Genomic DNA, 19303 nt, shown 5'->3' with positions numbered 1-19303 from the left:
CTGGTAAAAGGAACCAAGACCCATGTAATGGACTGGCAAATGTTCACCACAAAAACACCCATAGCTGGGGTGTTGGTCCTTCCACCACTCTAGAGGAATGAGCCCCAAGACCCTTGAGAGTATTCTTTGTGACCAGGGCATAACCCAGCTTTAGAGAGAGGTCTGTCCAATTAGATATGAGTCACTTCTGAACTCTCAATGTGATGTTCCGTAGCCCTATCCGTATAGAAGCAAAGTACATCTAGCGGTCCAACTGGCATAATATCCCATCCTTCTTGGATGGCTATAACGGAGAAACGAACATGGGAAACGTAATGGACTGCTCTCATTAAAAAAGGGTGGCATCACATTTGGAAGGAAGGGGGCACACATCCCTAGAACTAACTTATCTGTGGAGAGTATTCTATTTAGAGGATGGACTTCTCTGTGGAGAAGTGTGGCTCAATGGTTAGAGCGGCAGACCCTGATGCAGAGGTCTGGCCTGGGACCAGGGTTCAATTCCCCGCCTCGGCGGGTCTTGGGCTCAATTTCCCCATATCTGATAATTCTCGCATCTGTGCCTATTCTAATCATGGGTCCCACTCTGCAACTCTAGGCAATAGCTTGCTTAATCTCCACAAAGGCCCCAACAGCGCTGGGATGCCTGGCTTCACCTTGGGGATGCCCAGGAGTGGATATTTCACAGGGAAAAACCAGGAAGGGTTCCACAGCGGTATGAGTACAGCGCCAGGACGCCCCGTTGCTGGGGCAGCAGTGCGCTTTACAAGTACAAACTCAACTCAACTCAAAGCCTGAAGCTTGCTATTCTGTCCCACCTCATTTTGCTTCAGAAAAAATGTCAGTGTGTTATGTATATTAGAGGTATACACCAGAGGAACTAACTCTGAGTGTGGATTCCACTCATGAATGGCTACATAATACATGCTGAGCCGTTGTTGAGGGAACCCATTAAATAACGCTCCAAGAGCTATATTCTGTTGACCGCTAGCCGGTACTACAACCTCATAGCTTCCAGGAAGATAGCATGTAAGCCTACGCAATCCTGTCTGTTTCAGTACCACATGGTGGTCATGCACTTGAACTAATTTGCCCCTGGCAGAATTGCAGAAATGCCTTCTGGGCCAAGCATATGGCATGCAACTCAAACACAATGTGAGAGTGTTGCTCTGATGTGGGCCAGAAACCCCACAGTTCCATATTGTGAAGGAAACCTTTTCAGCTGAGAAACGATTCATCTGGTTCTACAGTGGCCACTGGAAGGGAAGAGCAGAACTGCCTGTTGCATGTCATATTAGCATCCGTCATCCACCACTGCAAACTGAAAGATGCCTCTTTGAAAAATGTGGATCTTGTCATAAAATTGGCCCCCCTGCACGCGCAAGTCCCACTGATGAGGCCGCATGTGCCACAGACCTATTGAAACTAGAAGAAAGAGGAGGCTGTTAGGCCTAGTGTCCTCAAAACTGTCAAGGGTGTAAGGGCAGCTATTGCTTGAAACATCAGTCTTAATGTCCCAGATTTACTATTAAACCGGAAAGGCCTTCAGAGTGAATGTGTCCAAAATGACTCTAATAAAGGGGAGTCTATGTGCAGGCTGCGGGTGGTATTTGGACTCATTGCTGGGAATCCAGGTTACACAATGGAGACTGTCTGCAACAGCCAGTCTTTGAGGAACAGGGACATGCCCTAACCTGCAAAGATGGGTCATGCACATTGATATGACCTTTGTAAATATCTGATAGGCCAATGTAAGCGAGTAAAGGAAGCGCAGTAAATTGACAGTTAGAGGAACCCGTCACCAAATGCAGGTATTTCCTGTGGGATTGCAGTGCCAGCACATGAAAGTACAGGACCTGCAGGCCAAGGTCATTAACCAGTCCTCTTGCTTCACTGGACACTCATGTTCATTTGGACGAACTAAAGAGGCTTCTGTTCGCCTTAGGTGAGGAGGAGGGAGATTGCTGCGGTTATCATCTGATCTTCGATCCTCCTCTGGTTCTGAAGGCCTTCAAATGTTACACATAATGTTAGAAGATTGCAGAAGGTGCAGCCATTGAAATGTCTAATACTGCTGGTGAAAGTGGTGCGCAGGAACAGCTGGGCCCAGAAAGCATGCTGTTGACAGACTGGTCTAAAATGTTTCCGGGGGCACTCAGCCTCTTCACCAAACAGCTGTGGAAAATTTCCTAGAATGCCCCCAGGAATGTCAGTGGATGACAATACTGCTCCCCAAAAAAACAGGCAATAAAATATGTGGAGTACAACCCAGCATACAAGATCTGTTTCTCAACGTCCTGTTTTGCTTTATTGTAATTGCATGCAGTTGACAGCTTGGCGTTCGGGCACAAGCACAGTGAGGCCATAAGTTTCATTTCATAAAAAGAGGAAAACCTCTGAGCCTTAAACCCTTTTCCCACTCTCCCCTCCCCCCCCCTCTGTCGATATAGTGCTAAGAAGGGCAGCCCCCCCAATCTAAAATAGGGTGTTGACTTTGTCCATCCAAGTACATGGCTGACTGTGGTGTGTCTGTGTGCTAATGTATGGCATTCACTGTAAAAAAGAAACAACAATTTGCGAGGCATAGAGCAGCTGATGCAACTTATTGCAATGAGTACATAGACACACAACTCGTCCCCCACCACCCAAGAGGGCATTTCATTCTTCGCTTACTAAATTTGTGTCCACATTGTTTTTTCACACCTCGTCTTAACTTTTTGTTTATCAACCAAGTAATACCACCTTTTTAGGTTGAGCCTGAGCCAGCGCTGCTCTGGGGATGATCTGTTGTAGTTTAGTACGGGAGAGAAGCCCCACCCACGCCACCCATATTTTTCATTGGCTTGTGTCTTTGTCCTTCATAAATACTGGATTCTGATTAGTAAGTAGGCTTTTTAGTCTCTTCTTAGTACGGCCAAGTCTTCATTTGTAAACTCCCATGGCCACTGGCCCCTTTACTTGGCTGTTACACGGTACGTGTACAATTTATTTATTGAGTATTCCCTACTTTGGGCACGAGGACATGTTTTGCTTACATTCAGCGGGCCACGCCTGCTTTCACGTTCGAGGGAGCCCGGCTGTTTGTTTGCAGTGCTATAAGTCTCTCATTTAAATGCGAGACCTATAGCATTGCAAATATTGTTTTTGTTTTCTTTTGTAGTCTTTACTGATGACCAGCTGCAGTCCCCCTTGTAGGGCAGCTTTGTGCCATATCCAGGGAGCAGTCATGTAACCTACGTGCCCTCTGAGCACGGCGCTCGTGCTGGTTTTTTATTTGGAGCATTCAGTTTTTTTTTCTGGACTTGTCCGTGCCTCGGGACATCTTTAGCAGAAGAATGGGGATGGCTGCCGGGAAGGACTATGACCATCTTGTCACGCTGCTGATAATTGGCGATTCCGATGAGCCGAACTATATACTTAGATTTTTAACTCTGAATTTTTTCTGTCCTCTTTCCGCACCTGCTCTCAGGTCATTTTCCCAAGACCTCGCTCTTTATTTTTTCCCTTTTCCTGATTTAATTTGTCTAGTTAAGGAATCTGAATTTTTAAGCCCCCTGTCAAAGGAAGGTATCTCGTGGACCCTGTGTCCTGCGATTAAAATCTAAAGATCCTGCAGTGTGCTTATGATGAGGGAAGTCTCCATGGGCATGGCAGTCACTTGGTGGCAGCAGTTCTAAGCAGAACAGTCAATTTTCCCAGGTCCATGCACGAGTAACCCTTCCATTTCAGTTTGGTTGCCTCACATTCTGATAAGTTTAGTTTGTTAGGACTTCAAATCCCAGAATGCAAAGCAAACATTCATCATGAATGCAAACTAGTACTTGGACCTGAAAAACTTGAAAGCAAGGGTTGAGTAGGGGATGGGTTGGAGGCGATTTAGGGTCTGTGGGTAAAAAGTTGATATGAGAGATACTAACAAGGAGGCCCTTTGGAAGTACCCCAGGGCAAAGAGACCGCTGCTGCTGTGGAACCAGTAAAATGATGGAGGCCTTGTGTAGGTGATTCTGGTAATCCGCCACCAAACACATTGCAACCATCAGTTGTTGGGATCGCTTCTTGGACTTTTTCAAGATTGAAAGCATACGCTCATGAAAGTAATTATAAGAATCACGAAATGAACACTAACATTAGTGTGTACACATTGGTTGTCACTTGCATAACAACCATGAAATTGCAATTCAATTTCTGAAGTGTAAAGAAATACATGGTGAGGTGATGTACTACTTCCTCATTTATTTAAATGATTTGGGTGGGAATAAAGTCAGCCAATAATAGAGTGCAGATATCTCAATGAGGATGGAGATAAGGCGGGTGTTCCGCATTGGGAAGCATTTGGAGTTTTACTGTCCGTGCTGTCCTGTGTGTGTTTGAAGGGATGTACCTCCTCGTCACCTGGGATTGGTCATGCTCGTGGCTATGAATGATGTTGTGAGCATCTTGTGGAGTCTTTCTGAACCGCGGCACCCGGCCACCATATTGGAATGACCTTTTGGTCAACAAATCATATTAAAGGTCATTAATCTAGGTACAATTCTTGGTAGGAGGGTACTGTAGAAAATTCTCTTGTGATAAAAAATATAGTTCTGTGATGTAAATTGTACTGATGAAAGGCTGTTCAGAGTGAAGTAGTCTATTTTTGGAAGTGTTATGAGGAAATAAATTAAGAAGTGGGAGCCATGTTGGATTTGTCTATCTCTTATCCTGAAGCGTGCTTCTTCAAGGATTCCTGTAGATAGTTGTCATTTATTGACTTTCACAAATGGCCTTAAACCAACTATACCAGTCTAGCATGATAATATGTAACAGTAAAGCCCACTGAAATTATGCGGCAGTAAAGGGATACATTATTTGAGAGGGTTGAGTAAATTATGTGGCAAGAAACGCAAATTATGCTGTGTCATGCAGCACATTTTGTGATGATGTTACTTCTTCATTGTGTCATTTTTACACTTGTTAACACTGTCTGGGCATAGATGGCACTTTGTTTGTACCACTGTTTAACAGGCAAATATAGCAATAAGCAACAGCGGAGGTGACCAGTCAACCTTGCAGTGCCTTCCATTGTGTGACAACACCTGTCGCTGTGTTTCTAGTAACTTTTGAACCATTTGAACTACAAATGTTTTTGTGTGTGTTAAAATTTGCAGATGATTAATTACAGGGCAAATGCGGCAAATCCGTAACTGTGCGAAAAACGTTGCAGTCACACATGTGCATAACACCAGTGGTTCTGAATATAGAAATAAAACAGGGAAATACATTATTTAGAAAGGATATGCTGTGAAATTCGTATTAGCATGAACTATTAAATGTCCAAACTTGTGTATGCAAATGTTTAGCTGCTGATTTACATTCTGCAGTATTTCATATTTGGTACTTTTCTTTCCATTTTTGCCTCGTAGGGGATTACCTGGTGACAATCGAGGAGAAGAACAAGGTTGCTACTCTAAGAACCTACATCAACTGGAGATGTAAATCCACTGGCAACTCGCGCGTTAGTGTTCGAATGTTGGGACTTAAGCTTGAGACTCCGTACAGTGGAGCCTCTAAAGACCAAATGGAAATTGTAGAATTGCCTCTGTCTGAACCTCCGCTCTGCATCTCTTGTTGTCCTGTTCAAGGAGATCTTCTTGTTGGTTGTAGAAATAAGCTGGTGTTATTCGCCTTGAAGCATCTGATGGCTGCTGATGACTTGGAGGTGTTGGATTTTGAACGCTCCCTAATTTTGCACACTGCTGTTACACCACTACAGGTTGCTTTTTGTGCTGGTTATGTATCCTTTTTGACAGAATTTGAGGTTGCCATTTTTCAAATTTTGCAAGGATCAGAAGAAATAAGCAACACTGCAGTGCACCCAGTCAACAACACAAGAGGGCAGCAGACTGAAGGTACATTTTGAATCTTGCCGAACTTAATGCTAATTAGTCCAATCTGTCAACCCATTTTCATTAGTGGTTTTAGAAAGATACTAGAGTCAAACATAAGTGATGTGCAAACATTCTGTCTTAGCTGTCACCATTCATACAAAATTTTCTGTAAATGTGTATTCATATTTTTCAGACTTCGTCATGTCATGCTATCAATTCTATATTTCCTTTCATATTTATCTCCTTTAATCAGGAGCCCTGTAAGATGTCCTTTGTTTACTTTTATATGCATTTTGATATTACTGTGAAAAAATTCAATGCACCTATAGCGAGATTCAAATGAAATAGAGACCCTTTTGTAAATATTGGCAACGTTTCAAAGTGGTGAGGTGTAACATGTTTCTCCAAACTAATTTGAGCATTGCGAGCAAGTCAGACCCTCTGCTTTGTTATTTAGAGGGGAGGGGGTTCTCCCGTAAGGATTTTGATAAACAAAACCCGAATTCTGCATCATACATCAAACATTTTAAATACATTTCCCCAAACACCGTAGGGTTCATCTATGTAAATTGATACTTGTATAGCGCACTACTCACCCGCAAGGGCCCCAAGGCGCTTGTACGAATACCGCTGTGGAACCCATCCTGGCTTTCCCTGTGAGACGTCCACTCCTGGGCACCCCCACGGTGGAGGCCAGGCATCCTTAGCGTTGTGGGGGCCGTTGTGGAGATTAAGCAAGCTATTGCCCAGAGTTGCAGAGTGGGACTCCATGATTGGAATAGGCACCGAGGCGAGAATGATCAGGTCTGTGGAATTTTGAGCCCAAGACCCGCCGAGGCGGGGAATTGAACCCTGGTCCCGGGCTAGACCTCTGCATCAGGTTCTGCCACTCTAATCATTGAGCCACACTTCTCCACCTCCGATGCATCCTCTGGCAGTTTTGAAAGTGCACTCTGTAAATGTTCCTGTTATTTCATGCTGTAACAAGCATAGCTGACACCCCTCTAGGGTGGTTGACGAGGCTATTCTAGAAGAAATCCTTAAAATAATGTAATGTAATGTAATGTAAACTACTCCTCCAAGTATACTCTGCACTACTTTGCACAATGCTGCAACTTACACCCACTTATCACTTTTCTCTCATGTAATTTACGGACTGCTAATCTCATAAGTGCCTGCCTATTTTTGCAGTCTTCTACCTCAACTTGTATCTTGTACTTTGCTACTTACAATCAGCTTGTGTATTTAAACACTCGTGTGACTAAGTGCCTGCATTTAGTGCAACATTATACCTCTATCTGTATTGTGTACATTTTCGTTTTTGTAAACTTGCACATTTCTCACTTTTCTTCACTGTCAATGTACCGAGCGCTACCTCAAATTGTCCTGGCGAACAACTAGTATTAATATTGCTCGATATGCACCGTTTGACACCATTTATATTTTTATATTTTTTATATGTACCGAGCGCTACCTCAAACTGTTCTGGCGAATAACTAGTATTAATATTGCTCGATATGCACCGTTTGACACCATTTATATTTTTATATTTTTGTATATTTCGTTACATTGTGTAAACTGTACCGTCTGCTACCTCATATTTCTTCATTCATTAGTGTACACTGTGTAAGCTACACCCATTCACACTATTTATTTTTGGTTGGCACAGATTGCTACCTCTTTATCTTGATTATTTTGACTATCTTGTTACTCACTAGTGGCATTCGTGTACCACGTAATTTACTGTCGGCATAGTGCTTCACTCAGACTGTTACCCCTTTATGTTGGCTATTTTTGTTACTCACTAAGGTCACTTGTGTACCATGTAACCTACTGTCTGCACTGTTCTTTGCGCACGTGTCACACTATCATCTACCCTCCCACACCCACCTTTTACCGCCACACTCACCTACACATATACCGCCATCCCAGCATGGAGCCCATCGGCAAGCACACATATAAAATCAACTACCCATCCGCACTCACCAAAAAAGCTGCTAAACGCTTTAAACACAACTTCCTGAGGTCTCACCCTGAAATCCCCTTTGTTGACACCTACTTCTCACCAGTCAATGGATCCCTTAACATCGATATCATCTTCCACACCTCACGCAGAGCTCAATGGAGAGAAACGTTCCTCACCCTACTCACTGTCTCCACCACCAGGAAATCCGCTCACTGCTTAACTCTCTCCATCACACCTTCTCAACTCTTCCTAGGCAGAACCACTATTACTATCTACAATAACGGGATTTTCCTAATTCAATCCACAGACCGGAACCTGGAACTACTAGACAACCTGTTCCCCACTTTCAAAGAGAACCTCTCCAACCATCGGACCTCCACTCACATCCCCTCCAGTATTATCACCCCAGACCTCACAGCCCCCACAGACAACTCTTGTTACTTAGCTCAGCACCAGAACGACATGCACCTCACCTCCTCCCCCAACACACGAGTCACTCACCCACCTGCTGCAACCACCCCATACCCCGCAATCACAGACATAAATAACCTCCCATCACACACCAGCCGACCCCACACTCCCACCCCGGTGACCCCCTCTCATAATACTCCCACCCATCCTCTCCCCCCTGACACCATAGACCCCGCCCACACCCCCTCTAACCTAGTTCAGCACCAGATCGACACACATAGCGACAAATCCCACACCCTGTCCCCCCCCTCTCTCAGCCCCCACTTCCACACGCTAACTAATCATGCAGAGCACACCACATCTACTATCTTAACTCCCCCGCCCCACGACAGGACCATCTCCAACCTCAACTCCCCCCACTCTCAGCCCTCACTTCCCTTCAGGCTCCCCTTTCACCACCATCATACACTCCACTTCCACCCCGCTCTCTCCGCCTGCCATGAATCCCCGCCTCCAACCTCCTCCATACTTCATCCACTCCCATCGACCCCGTACCCTCTCTCCCTAACACCAACCCGCACGACGACAACACGGAGCCCTGCATGAACACTAACCCTCCCCCTCACCCGCACGCTAAGTCCCAGGTCATCCACCCAACCATGACTTCCACCCTCAGCACTAATACTCATCCCACGCTAGACAAGATTATGTCCTTCCTCCTACAACTCAAAGAAGAAATTCACACCATCAAGGAAGACATGCACACCATCAAAGAGTTGCTCACCACACCCCCTAGATTCGCCTCACGCACCACCACCCCCCCTCTCGACCTGCTACCCTCCCGTCCCGACGACGCTCCTAAGCCACGTCCCTCACACCGGACCGCGATCCATGCCCACAGTCGCAACAAGCACAACCGCCGCACTCACTGGACCGCGATCCCCGCCCACAATCGCAACAACCGCCCCCTTCGTACATGCAACCCTCTCTCGGACCTCGACACCCTCTCCCTCCTCCGCTCCTACGACCAAGCTCCCCTAAACCTCACAACTGCCTCGCACTTCCCCATCCCCACAATACACTCAAATACCCGTAGATCCTCCACTCTCAACAACAGAACATCCGTCCCAAATAACCTTAGAAAAGTCCCCCTCTCTCTAGTACCCTCATCCTCTCCAGACACACCCCGTCTCAAATGCACTCTCCTAAACTGCAGATCGGCTTCTAAACACTCCTCCGCCATCGCTGATCTCATCCTAAGATTGGACCTTGACCTTATCATCCTGACTGAAACCTGGTTAACCGAATCCTCTACACCTATAATGGACATTCTGGTTCCCCCCAACTACCACATCATTAGGCTTGACAGGTCTGTCAAGATAGGTGGCGGAATCGCATGCATATACAGGAACAGCCTTTCTGTTCTGACAGTTTCCGTGCCGCCCCTACCCTCCCCAACTTCCTACGAATACATCTGCCTCGATATCATCAGTAATGGCAAACCAATATGCTCTCTCCATGGCATTTACCACCCTCCCAGAGACCACCTCATCTTCGCCCAACAAATGATGGACCTGATTTCAACCAACGCAGGACGACAGCTCACCCAAATATACCTGGGTGACTTCAACCTCCATTGGAACGATCTTAACGATGCGGTGGTAAATAGTCTTAAAAGCTTCCTCAGCGCACTGGACCTCACACAATTATGTAACAGCCCGACCCACGAGAAAGGCTCTATCCTCGACCTTATCATCGCCAAAGAGGGCGCTACTCAACCCTGTGACTGGTCAGACCATCATATTGTTACATTTCACATCAATGAAAAAGTCAAACTCAATTCGGTTCAACCCACCAGGACTGAAGTCTGGAAAAGAGACCTGAAAAAACTCAACCCATCATCCTTACCCCCGAACAGTTGCGACCTCCTACTCCCCCCTACTGGCGTTACAGATGTCCAATCCCTGACTGACCCCTATCTTGGCGCCGTGACCTCAATAATTAATAAGGCTGCTCCCATGCAGCTAAAAAGAGTCTCCGCTAAAATCTCCAACCCATGGTACGACGGGAGTCTCAATGAAGATAGACGAGCCATGAGATTGGCAGAGCGCACCTGGAGGACAGCTCCCTCTGCACTATACCTGAAAACCCTGAAGAAAAAGAGAAACGCCTACTTCAGGAAAATAAAGCGCTCAAAAGCAAACTTCTTCAGCCTCCAGCTCGACCAAGCAAAAAATCGCCCTAGAAAACTCTTTGAGTTAATCAGAACACAAGCCAAGGAACAACCCCAACCTCTCAGTACCTTGCACAAAGCACCCTCCTGTGAAGACTTCGCCACTTTCTTTACCCAAAAAACTGACAACATAAAGAATGATCTCCGCGCTGACGCAAGACTCCACAACACACTCATCTGCATAACACCCACCGAACCTAAAAACAATGCAACATGGTCAACCTTTGAAACCTACTCCGGAGAAGAAATAGGCAAACTGCTTAACACCTTGAAACCTTCCAATCACCTCACGGATCCCCTCCCTGCTAACGCTGTCAAAGATTTCATCCCACTGCTCCTTCCTCTCTGGACTAAAATCATCAACAGCTCGCTCCAAGAAGGAACCATCCCTGACTCCCTCAAAGTTGGACAAGTCACACCTTTGCTAAAGAAACCTGCTGCTGACCCTTCCGACCTAAACAACTACCGTCCCATTACCAATATTCCCACTCTCGCCAAATTATTGGAAAAATGCGTTCAACTACAACTGACTAAACATATCGACCTGTTTGATCTCCTCAACCCGCATCAATCAGGCTTCCGGGCAGGACACAGCACTGAAACTGCTATGACTCACATAATTGACGACGCCCTTCAAATCCTAGATCAAGGTGATACCTGCCTCCTCATCCTGCTTGATCTCTCTTCGGCATTCGACACTGTCAAACATGAAAAGTTACTCGATCTTCTGAGCACAAGAATGGGTCTTTCTGGGACTGTTCTCAAGTGGTTCACCTCCTTTTTACACAACAGGTCGCAGAAATTCAAGAGTAACAACCTGATGTCCTCTCCAATACCTGTGTCGTTAGGCGTCCCCCAAGGATCTTCCCTATCACCAACCCTGTTCAACCTAGTTATGGAACCTCTCACCACCTTGCTTCAAGCATCCAATGTACTTTTTCACATGTACGCAGATGACACCCAACTATATCTCAAATTACAATCCCCCAACGACATTTTACTACTGAACTCTACGATTAGAAGCACCCAATCCTGGCTTGCTGATAATCATCTCAAACTCAATGCTCTGAAAACAGAATTCCTGCTGATCGCACCTCCCGCGAAGATCCCCATCACGCAAACCTGGCTTAAACAGTTAACGGCACTCAATGTCCAACCCATCATAGTGGACTCAGCGAAATCTTTAGGCATAACCCTCGACTCCAACCTTAACATGCAGCAGCATATCAGCAAGGCCACTAAGGGAGCGAACTTCCAAATCAATACACTGAGGAAACTTAAACCCTTCCTACCAGCCAAAGACTTCCAAACTGCAGTACAAGCTTTAGTAATCCCGCGAATTGAATACAGCAGCACCGCCCTCTGCGGTCTCCCGTTAACCAGCACTGCACCCCTAAGAGCCTCTCTAAACGCTGCAGCCAGACTCATCACTGGATCAAAAAAACACTCGCACATCACACCTGATCTGAAAACGCTGGACTGGCTGCCTTTTGAAGCCAGAATACGTATTCGTATTCAAAAACTTTATTCGATACATAAAATGAATCATAAAAGTATTGAACATACAATTCATCTTGCCTTTAGAAGAAAAAGCTAAATTGAAAAACACATTTATACCAATAATTTTATAAAAAGACATGATGATAACGATAATAAAAATACAGGAAGGATTTGCAATTATAAAATTTTGTAAAATTTCTATACATGTGGTGCTACCCATAATTCTTCCTAATCTTTAGTGAGATTCTGATGAAATTTAACATTGCACAGCAGATTTCCACAGAGGATAGTGATGACAAATATTCATACCCTTCCTTATAAGTGCAAGGTTGCCTCCCCTTCAGGATTGGTTTGATAAACCGGAGTCTTGGCTCTTTATACAAGGAGCAAAAAAGGACCAGATGTAAGGTACTTTGCCTATCCCTGTTGTTACAAGGACAAGGGGGCAGTCTCTCACACCAGCCCCCTTGTTTCGGAAAGGCAAGTAAAAAATGGAGAATCTCCAGTCTAAACCTTGTTAAAAGGAATCGCCATTGCACATTAAGGGTAAATGTTAAATAGAACTGTGGTTGGGGTTTACAGGCATGAGTAATACCAATATCAATTACATTATCCATAGAAGGCTGGTTCACTGTCTTCAGATACTTTGCCTTTATGTCCACCTTATAATTCCCCTCGATTTTTCCAGGGTTGTAAAAATAAGAACCAAGTTCAATTTTGTTCAACATATTACAGACATAGGACAACCAGGGGATCTGTTTTGAGTTTTCTAAAGCCATGCAATCAGTAATAATTTCTTTGGTTAGTTGCAGGTCTTAAGATTGCCAAATCTTACCCCATAACAGCAAAGGGGACAAGCGGATTGTGTCAGAAACGCTAAACATACCAATTTCATTATGGCAGAAAGTGTTTGAGGTACTTTTTGGAACTGACAAGACCCTTTTTATAAAGTTATTTTCGACCACATGTATTGCGGCAGGCGTTTCAGTCTCCCACACCCCTGCCCCGTAAGTAGCTACAGATAAGCATTTTGAGGTATAAAGGGTTCTGAGATGCATGATGTGCTTTTGCCCCAATTTACTACAGAAGCGGAAAATACCCTCTATCGCCCTTGTCATGTTCTGGGCTCGGACCTTCATTACCGGTGTCCAACTTAGTTTACTATCAAACAGATTACCAAGATAGTTGAAATTATCCACTTTCCCAATTATGCGGTTGTTTACCACGAACTTCCTAATAGACGACCCCTTTGGGCCACAAGACATCACGAAGGATTTTTCAAAATTTACCTTTAGATCTAAATCAAGCATGAATTTATTGAATGCATCTAAACATACTTGCATGCTGTTTCCTGTCAATGTCATTAGGACAGTATCGTCCGCATACGAAAGCATAGGGATGCTCTTACCATTAATTTTTGGGAAGTCACAGCCCCGATTTAATAGGTACTGTTCTAATCCATTTGTATAAACCAAGAAGAGGAAAGGCGCCAAGATGCATCCTTGACGCACTCCTTCAGTAGAAGGTATTGATTTCGTTATTTCCCCTCCAGAGCCAAATCTAATGGACACATTTGTTGCTTCATGTAACCTACGGAGCAAAGTCACTAGAGGTTCCTCAAAGCCCATGTCACTCATCATCCTCCACAACTTGTTCCTGCAAACAGTATCGAAAGCGCTTGTTAAGTCCATGAAGGCCAGGTGTATAGGAGATTTTTTGGCCTTCATGTACTTGCCCAAGATCAGTACCAAATTAAGGCACTGCTCGTTTGTCCCCTTTCCACGTCTAAAACCATATTGAGAATCAACTATCAATCCAACAGAATCTGCCCAACTTTCTAATCTCGCCAAGATTACTCTGCCTAGGATTTTGCATGAGGCATCTATTAAAGAAATCGGGCGGTAACAACGTGGATCGGATCTATTACCTTTCTTAAAGATTGGCACTACAGTTGCCTCCTTCCATGTGCCGGGGATACGGCCAAACACTACAGCTTTAAAGACATTCAATAAAATGGGTGCCCACAGACTAACATTAGACTTAAAAAGATCCAGAGGAACAGCATCTGGGCCTGGGGCTTTTAATGATGCTCCTTTCCCTAGGGCTTCCTCAATCTCAGTCAATGTGATTGAAGAGCTGAGGGTCAAAGCCGAGGGAGTTGACAGCACCACATCCCCTGTCCCCTCATTGCATGGTATTATTGCATAAGAATTAGGATTAAAAATCTTACTAAAATGTTGAACCCATTGTTCCGCGGTAACCTGCATAACTATAGCTTCATTGTTATTACTCTTAAAAAGGGGACGATTAATAACCTCCCAAAAGAGTCTACTGTCTTTCAGTTCTGCTGCCTTTTCAAGATCATCCCAGGCCATGTCTTTCAGATCCTGCTTTCTTTTTGTGATAGCATCTCTATAAGCCTTTCTACTGATCCTTACAAGCTCTTTATTTCTTGGCTTTTGACACAGAGCTAATTTCAATGATCGATGTGTGGCAGAACACACGGAATCGAACCATCTAAAGGCCTTTTGGCCTCCCTTCCCTTTAGGCTTTTTTAAGCACTGTCCTACATGGCAACACAACTTCTCAAAACTTTCTATGACCTTATGTGGGTCAGAACCTGCTAAACATGATTCTAGCTTAATTTTACAATTTACAACAATATCATCCTCCAGCTTGGGCACATTTATCTTCCCCCATTTCAGAGTAACACCCTGGTTTTTGTTATACTTGATGGGTTGTTCCCAGGTCCTTGGTGATTCTTTTGTTGGAACCCAAAATGATAGTATTAAGGGGTTATGATCACTGGTGGGATTTGCCGCCACCTCCAACTTTTCCACATACTTAAGAAAGGTGCTTGATACCAAAACAAAATCAATTGTACTCATTTCTCCCCTCAAGCCCTGAAAAGTTGGTATATGCTGAGTGTCCGGGGGAGACTAGGGGTCTACTACACACAAGTCATTGGTTATGATAATGTTATTCAAGGCATCCCCCTGTGCTGTATGCCTAAAATGGTTTAGAGGCTGGGCATTCAAATCCTCTAAACCACATACATTCGATCCTCCATGGCTGCAAAGTGTACAATTAAAGTCACCAACCCAGATGAGCGGCGAAGAAGGGTGCCTACTGCGGACTTTAACCAAAGCATGCTCCAAATCTTGGATTATTGAGGTATCATATCCATTAAAGATGATATAGTACCAATTAATTAGTAACACTGCTTCAGGGAAAAGGTGTTCCAATAACAACACTTGATACCAATTTGTCTCTACCAGTGTCGAGGTTTTGAGGTCCTGTAATTCCGTTGACAACGCTGTCATTATTCCACCTTTTGCCCTCCCCGAAGTAGATGGGACAGCCGAGACAGCAAATGAATGAAAGCCCTCGATGTCACAGGTGTTCCTAGACCATGTCTCTTGTAGACACAGAATTCCATGAGCTTCCACAAAATCTAACCATATCTCATCTTCTAGTTTGTTTATTATTCCGGAAATGTTCCAAGACAATAGAGATATTAGTGATGATGATGATGAAGACCCTTGTGTTCCATGATTACTTCCCAAAACATCTCTTACGACAGTGGTATTTGGGTCGAGCAATGGTAACCTATTCTGCTCATGGCCCTTGACTGTGTTAACCATTGGCATAGCAGCAGTCCCCATCTGCGGGTGTCCAGCATTCGCGTTATCGCCCTCAAGAGTTACCTGCACTAGGTCACCATCATTGATGCATATTCCTTGGTCTTCTTTCGTTCCCCCATTTAATATGGAATATGCAATGCCTTTGATCCTGGGTGGTAGTCAGTCTACCTCATCTAAATTCATTAAAGGATCAAAGCGATTCCTCAGTGGGATATTGTTGTTGTAATTATTATTTGGGAACCAACCAGGATAGTCTGTGCCCCTAAACCTTTGTCTTCGTGGATTATAAGGGACTTGTGTAAAGTTGCCCATACTTGGCGGCCCCATGAAGTGAACTGTCTCATGCCAAGGGGTATAATGATGATGCGGGCCTTGATTCATGTTCAGGTTATGTGTCCAACCCGTTTTATATCTACCATTTGTGCCATGTCCTTGATGGAAGGGATTTTGATCAGGGATAGACTGATAGAGGTTAGGATAAAAATATTCAAGACCCACACACTGAATGTCCCCAATCCTCCCAAACCTGGCCTTACTACAAATGATATCCTTGACCCAGTTATCTCTAAAGTTTATCAAAATGCAGTCGCCCTCCAGGTCTTTTTTACTTGGTCCAACCCAGGGAACCCTCCGTACACTTAGGATTTTTGTAGTAGTATCCTCAGTCAATGGCCTATTTGTATTTAGCCAGAATTTTGTTTTATTTAGGAGGTCCTCGTTTTTCTCGTATTTATTCTCTGGGATTAATGGTACACCTGTCAGGATTGCCATGTAAGGGGCAGACTCCGGGGGTATATTTACGTAGATCTGTCTACCTTGTAATGGGGTTTTACTAGGGGCCTGAGGTTTGCTCGACGGAGTTTCTTTCGCTTCGTTATTAATCTGGGCGGGCGCAGATGTAGTAACCGGTGTAGTTACCACCAGCGAGTTACTTGACTTTTGGCCCAATGTGTTCCCCTGCTTGGTTTTTATTAGGGGTGTTGGAACTGAACAAGGGGTGGTACAGGCAGTAATACCGCTAGATAGGGGTTGAGGTATCAGATTAGGCTTAAAGCCCTTTTTCCCTAAACTTGTGTTATCACTATTAGTCTTACCAACAGTGGTAGCTGGTTGTTTTTTATTTCCTACCAGGCTTTCCAATAGAGCGGTATTCTTAGATGTTAAGAACTCCAGTTGATCTAGTTTTGAATTTATTATTTGGGTTTTCTCCATCAGGGGATTCAATAGACTTTTTATAAGTTTCTCGACACCGATCATTAGATCTTTATCTTCCTTACCGGGGTGTTTTTTCCCTGAATGCGAGAGGTTCTTTTCCATATTGGAAAGTTGGGATCCTATCTGTGATAATCTGTCCTCAAAGGGGTTTAAAAGCTTTTTAAGCGTTTCCCACACTACAGTCAGAAATTCAACGTCTTCCCCATTTATAACACAAAGTGGTGTTTCATTATTCTCCTTCACTATTGTTAGTTTATCCTTATCCTGAATTATCTCCAGCGCATCCACGTCAACCTCTGATATAAAGTCAGAAGGTTGTGTAATAATTGCTGGAGGCGGAGATGGCAACTTGGTGGATAATTGGGACTTTGCAACCTTTACTTTTTTCCTGGCGTATGATGTTTGGTTACCACGCTTCCTTTTGGTGTATGACCCTTGCTGTTTGTTTTCAGGAATTCCCCCAGCCTGCACTATGGATATAATTTTTGAACCCAACACCGGCACATCTTTCTTACACTCATTTGTTTCCTCTATTACCCCAGACATAGATATTTTTGAAGGGTTAGGGGATACTAAAGGTGATGGTAAGGTCTCCTTTGGTGTGGGTGTAATAGGAACAGTTGGCTGGTGGATGTCTGCAGTTGTTTCAATCAATTTCAGTGGCTGGGCGATAGAACGGTCAGGGGTTTTAGCAAAGGCAAGGGCACCTAAGGAGGATTTTTTGGCCGCAGCTATCTCCTGTGACAGCCTCCTTGCAGCGTCCAATTCAGATGAAACTCGACGTTGCATTTTAGCAATCTCATTGTCTATAGCGGAATGGGTTTTGGTAATGAAATCGTCTAGGGTTCCGTTTTTTAGTTTGGATTTTGCAGCCCTCTCCTTGTACTCCCGGGATGACATGGTATCTGGTGATAACGATAGAGCCCGTATGTAGGGACTTAAAGGGCTGGCCCAGTCCAGTCCGCTCAGTCCTCCGGGCTTCTCCCGGCGCCCTTCCGCGCGCTCCCGCGCAGCGGGAACTATGGTCTGTATTATACGCTGGTAGCGGCTATCGTTGGATGGTGGACAGGGGGGCGTGGCCAGCGGGGAGAGCAGCCCAGGTGTGAGGAATGGGCGCGCAGGGGCTCCTGGATACTGGAGTCCCTGCCTGTGCTCGCAGCCCCGCCGGCTCTTCTGCCTGCCCGCTCCTCCTCTGCAAACTCTCCACAATCAGCAGCCTTAGATGTCCAGGCGCTGCGGGACCCGCGAAGCGGGTCCGGCGAGGTTTGAAATGCCTTCAGGGGTCAGGAGTCAATGATGAGAGCAGGATCCCTCTGGGAGGTCGCACTTTCAGCCAGCGATAAGGAAAACGGAGAAAGCAGTTCACAGGTGATCCACGGGTCAAAGGGTACAACCCGGTTTTCTAGCACTGAAGTGGGGGGCGTGGCCAGCGGGGAGAGCAGCCCAGGTATGAGGAATGGGCGCGCAGGGGCTCCTGGATACTGGAGTCCCTGCCTGTGCTCGCAGCCCCGCCGGCTCTTCTGCCTGCCCGCTCCTCCTCTGCAAACTCTCCACAATCAGCAGCCTTAGATGTCCAGGCGCTGCGGGACCCGCGAAGCGGGTCCGGCGAGGTTTGAAATGCCTTCAGGGGTCAGGAGTCAATGATGAGAGCAGGATCCCTCTGGGAGGTCGCACTTCCAGCCAGCGACACGGAAAACGGAGAAAGCAGTTCACAGGTGAAGCCAGAATACATTTGAAAATCGCCTGCATGACACACAAGGCTCTACATCTGAGCTCTCCCGGATACCTCACTCAGAAGCTGTCAATCTCTGGCGGCTCTATAAACACTAGAGGAACAGACAATCTTCTGCTAAAACCTCGAAGATTCCGGAAGGTAAAAACCTATAAACGCTCTTTCTCAGGAATGGCACCCAGGATCTGGAACTCACTCCCTCCTGAAACCAGGCTCATCTCCTCCTTCACACTTTTTAAGAAAGAAGTAAAAGCTATTTTTATGGCCAAATACACTTGACCTATTAGCTTGGATTTGGAAAGACCCTACTCTGACCTGTATTACTTTGTTCGAACTCTAGGACTATGTATTTCACCTTGAGCCATTTTGAGTTGGAGTAACACCGCGACTATGTATTTCACCTGAATTATTGTCGCTACTAACTACGCACACATTTAACTCGCTGTTCGAACTCTATGAATATGTATCTTACCTGTATTATTGATGCTACTGACTATCTATGCACACATTTAACTGTTATACTTGTATTATTGATGTGCTGTACTACTTATGTGTAACCCCACTCTCTTGCTGGCATTCCCAGCCGTGTAAAGCGCTCTGATATCTGCAAAGATCCTGTTCGCGCTATATAAAACTTTCAAAATAAATAAAATAAATACTTGCTTAGGACCTTGCAGACCTTTGTTATGCATTGGTCTCATTGTGTGGATTAGAGCCACAAGACAGAGTTCAGTTTCC

General features: G+C 45.0%; 1 protein-coding gene across 3 annotated transcripts in view; it reads left to right on the top strand.

Annotated features, from left to right (window-relative positions):
* HPS3 (HPS3 biogenesis of lysosomal organelles complex 2 subunit 1) overlaps nucleotides 1–19303 on the top strand; it is a 379346-nt gene that overhangs the window by 16080 nt on the left and 343963 nt on the right. For all 3 annotated transcript variants that reach the window (XM_086944096.1, XM_086944098.1, XM_086944097.1), the window contains exon 2: nucleotides 5400–5885. In XM_086944096.1, the coding sequence (XP_086800222.1) occupies nucleotides 5400–5885 (486 nt within the window). The remainder of the gene's footprint in view (nucleotides 1–5399; nucleotides 5886–19303) is intronic.

The sequence above is a fragment of the Lissotriton vulgaris genome, chromosome 11 (genome assembly GCF_964263255.1).
Source record: "Lissotriton vulgaris chromosome 11, aLisVul1.2, whole genome shotgun sequence".
In the NCBI taxonomy this organism is placed as follows: Eukaryota; Metazoa; Chordata; class Amphibia; order Caudata; family Salamandridae; genus Lissotriton; species Lissotriton vulgaris.
The sequence above is the reverse complement of the archived record's forward strand: the minus strand, read 5'-3'. Positions and strand labels throughout refer to the sequence as shown.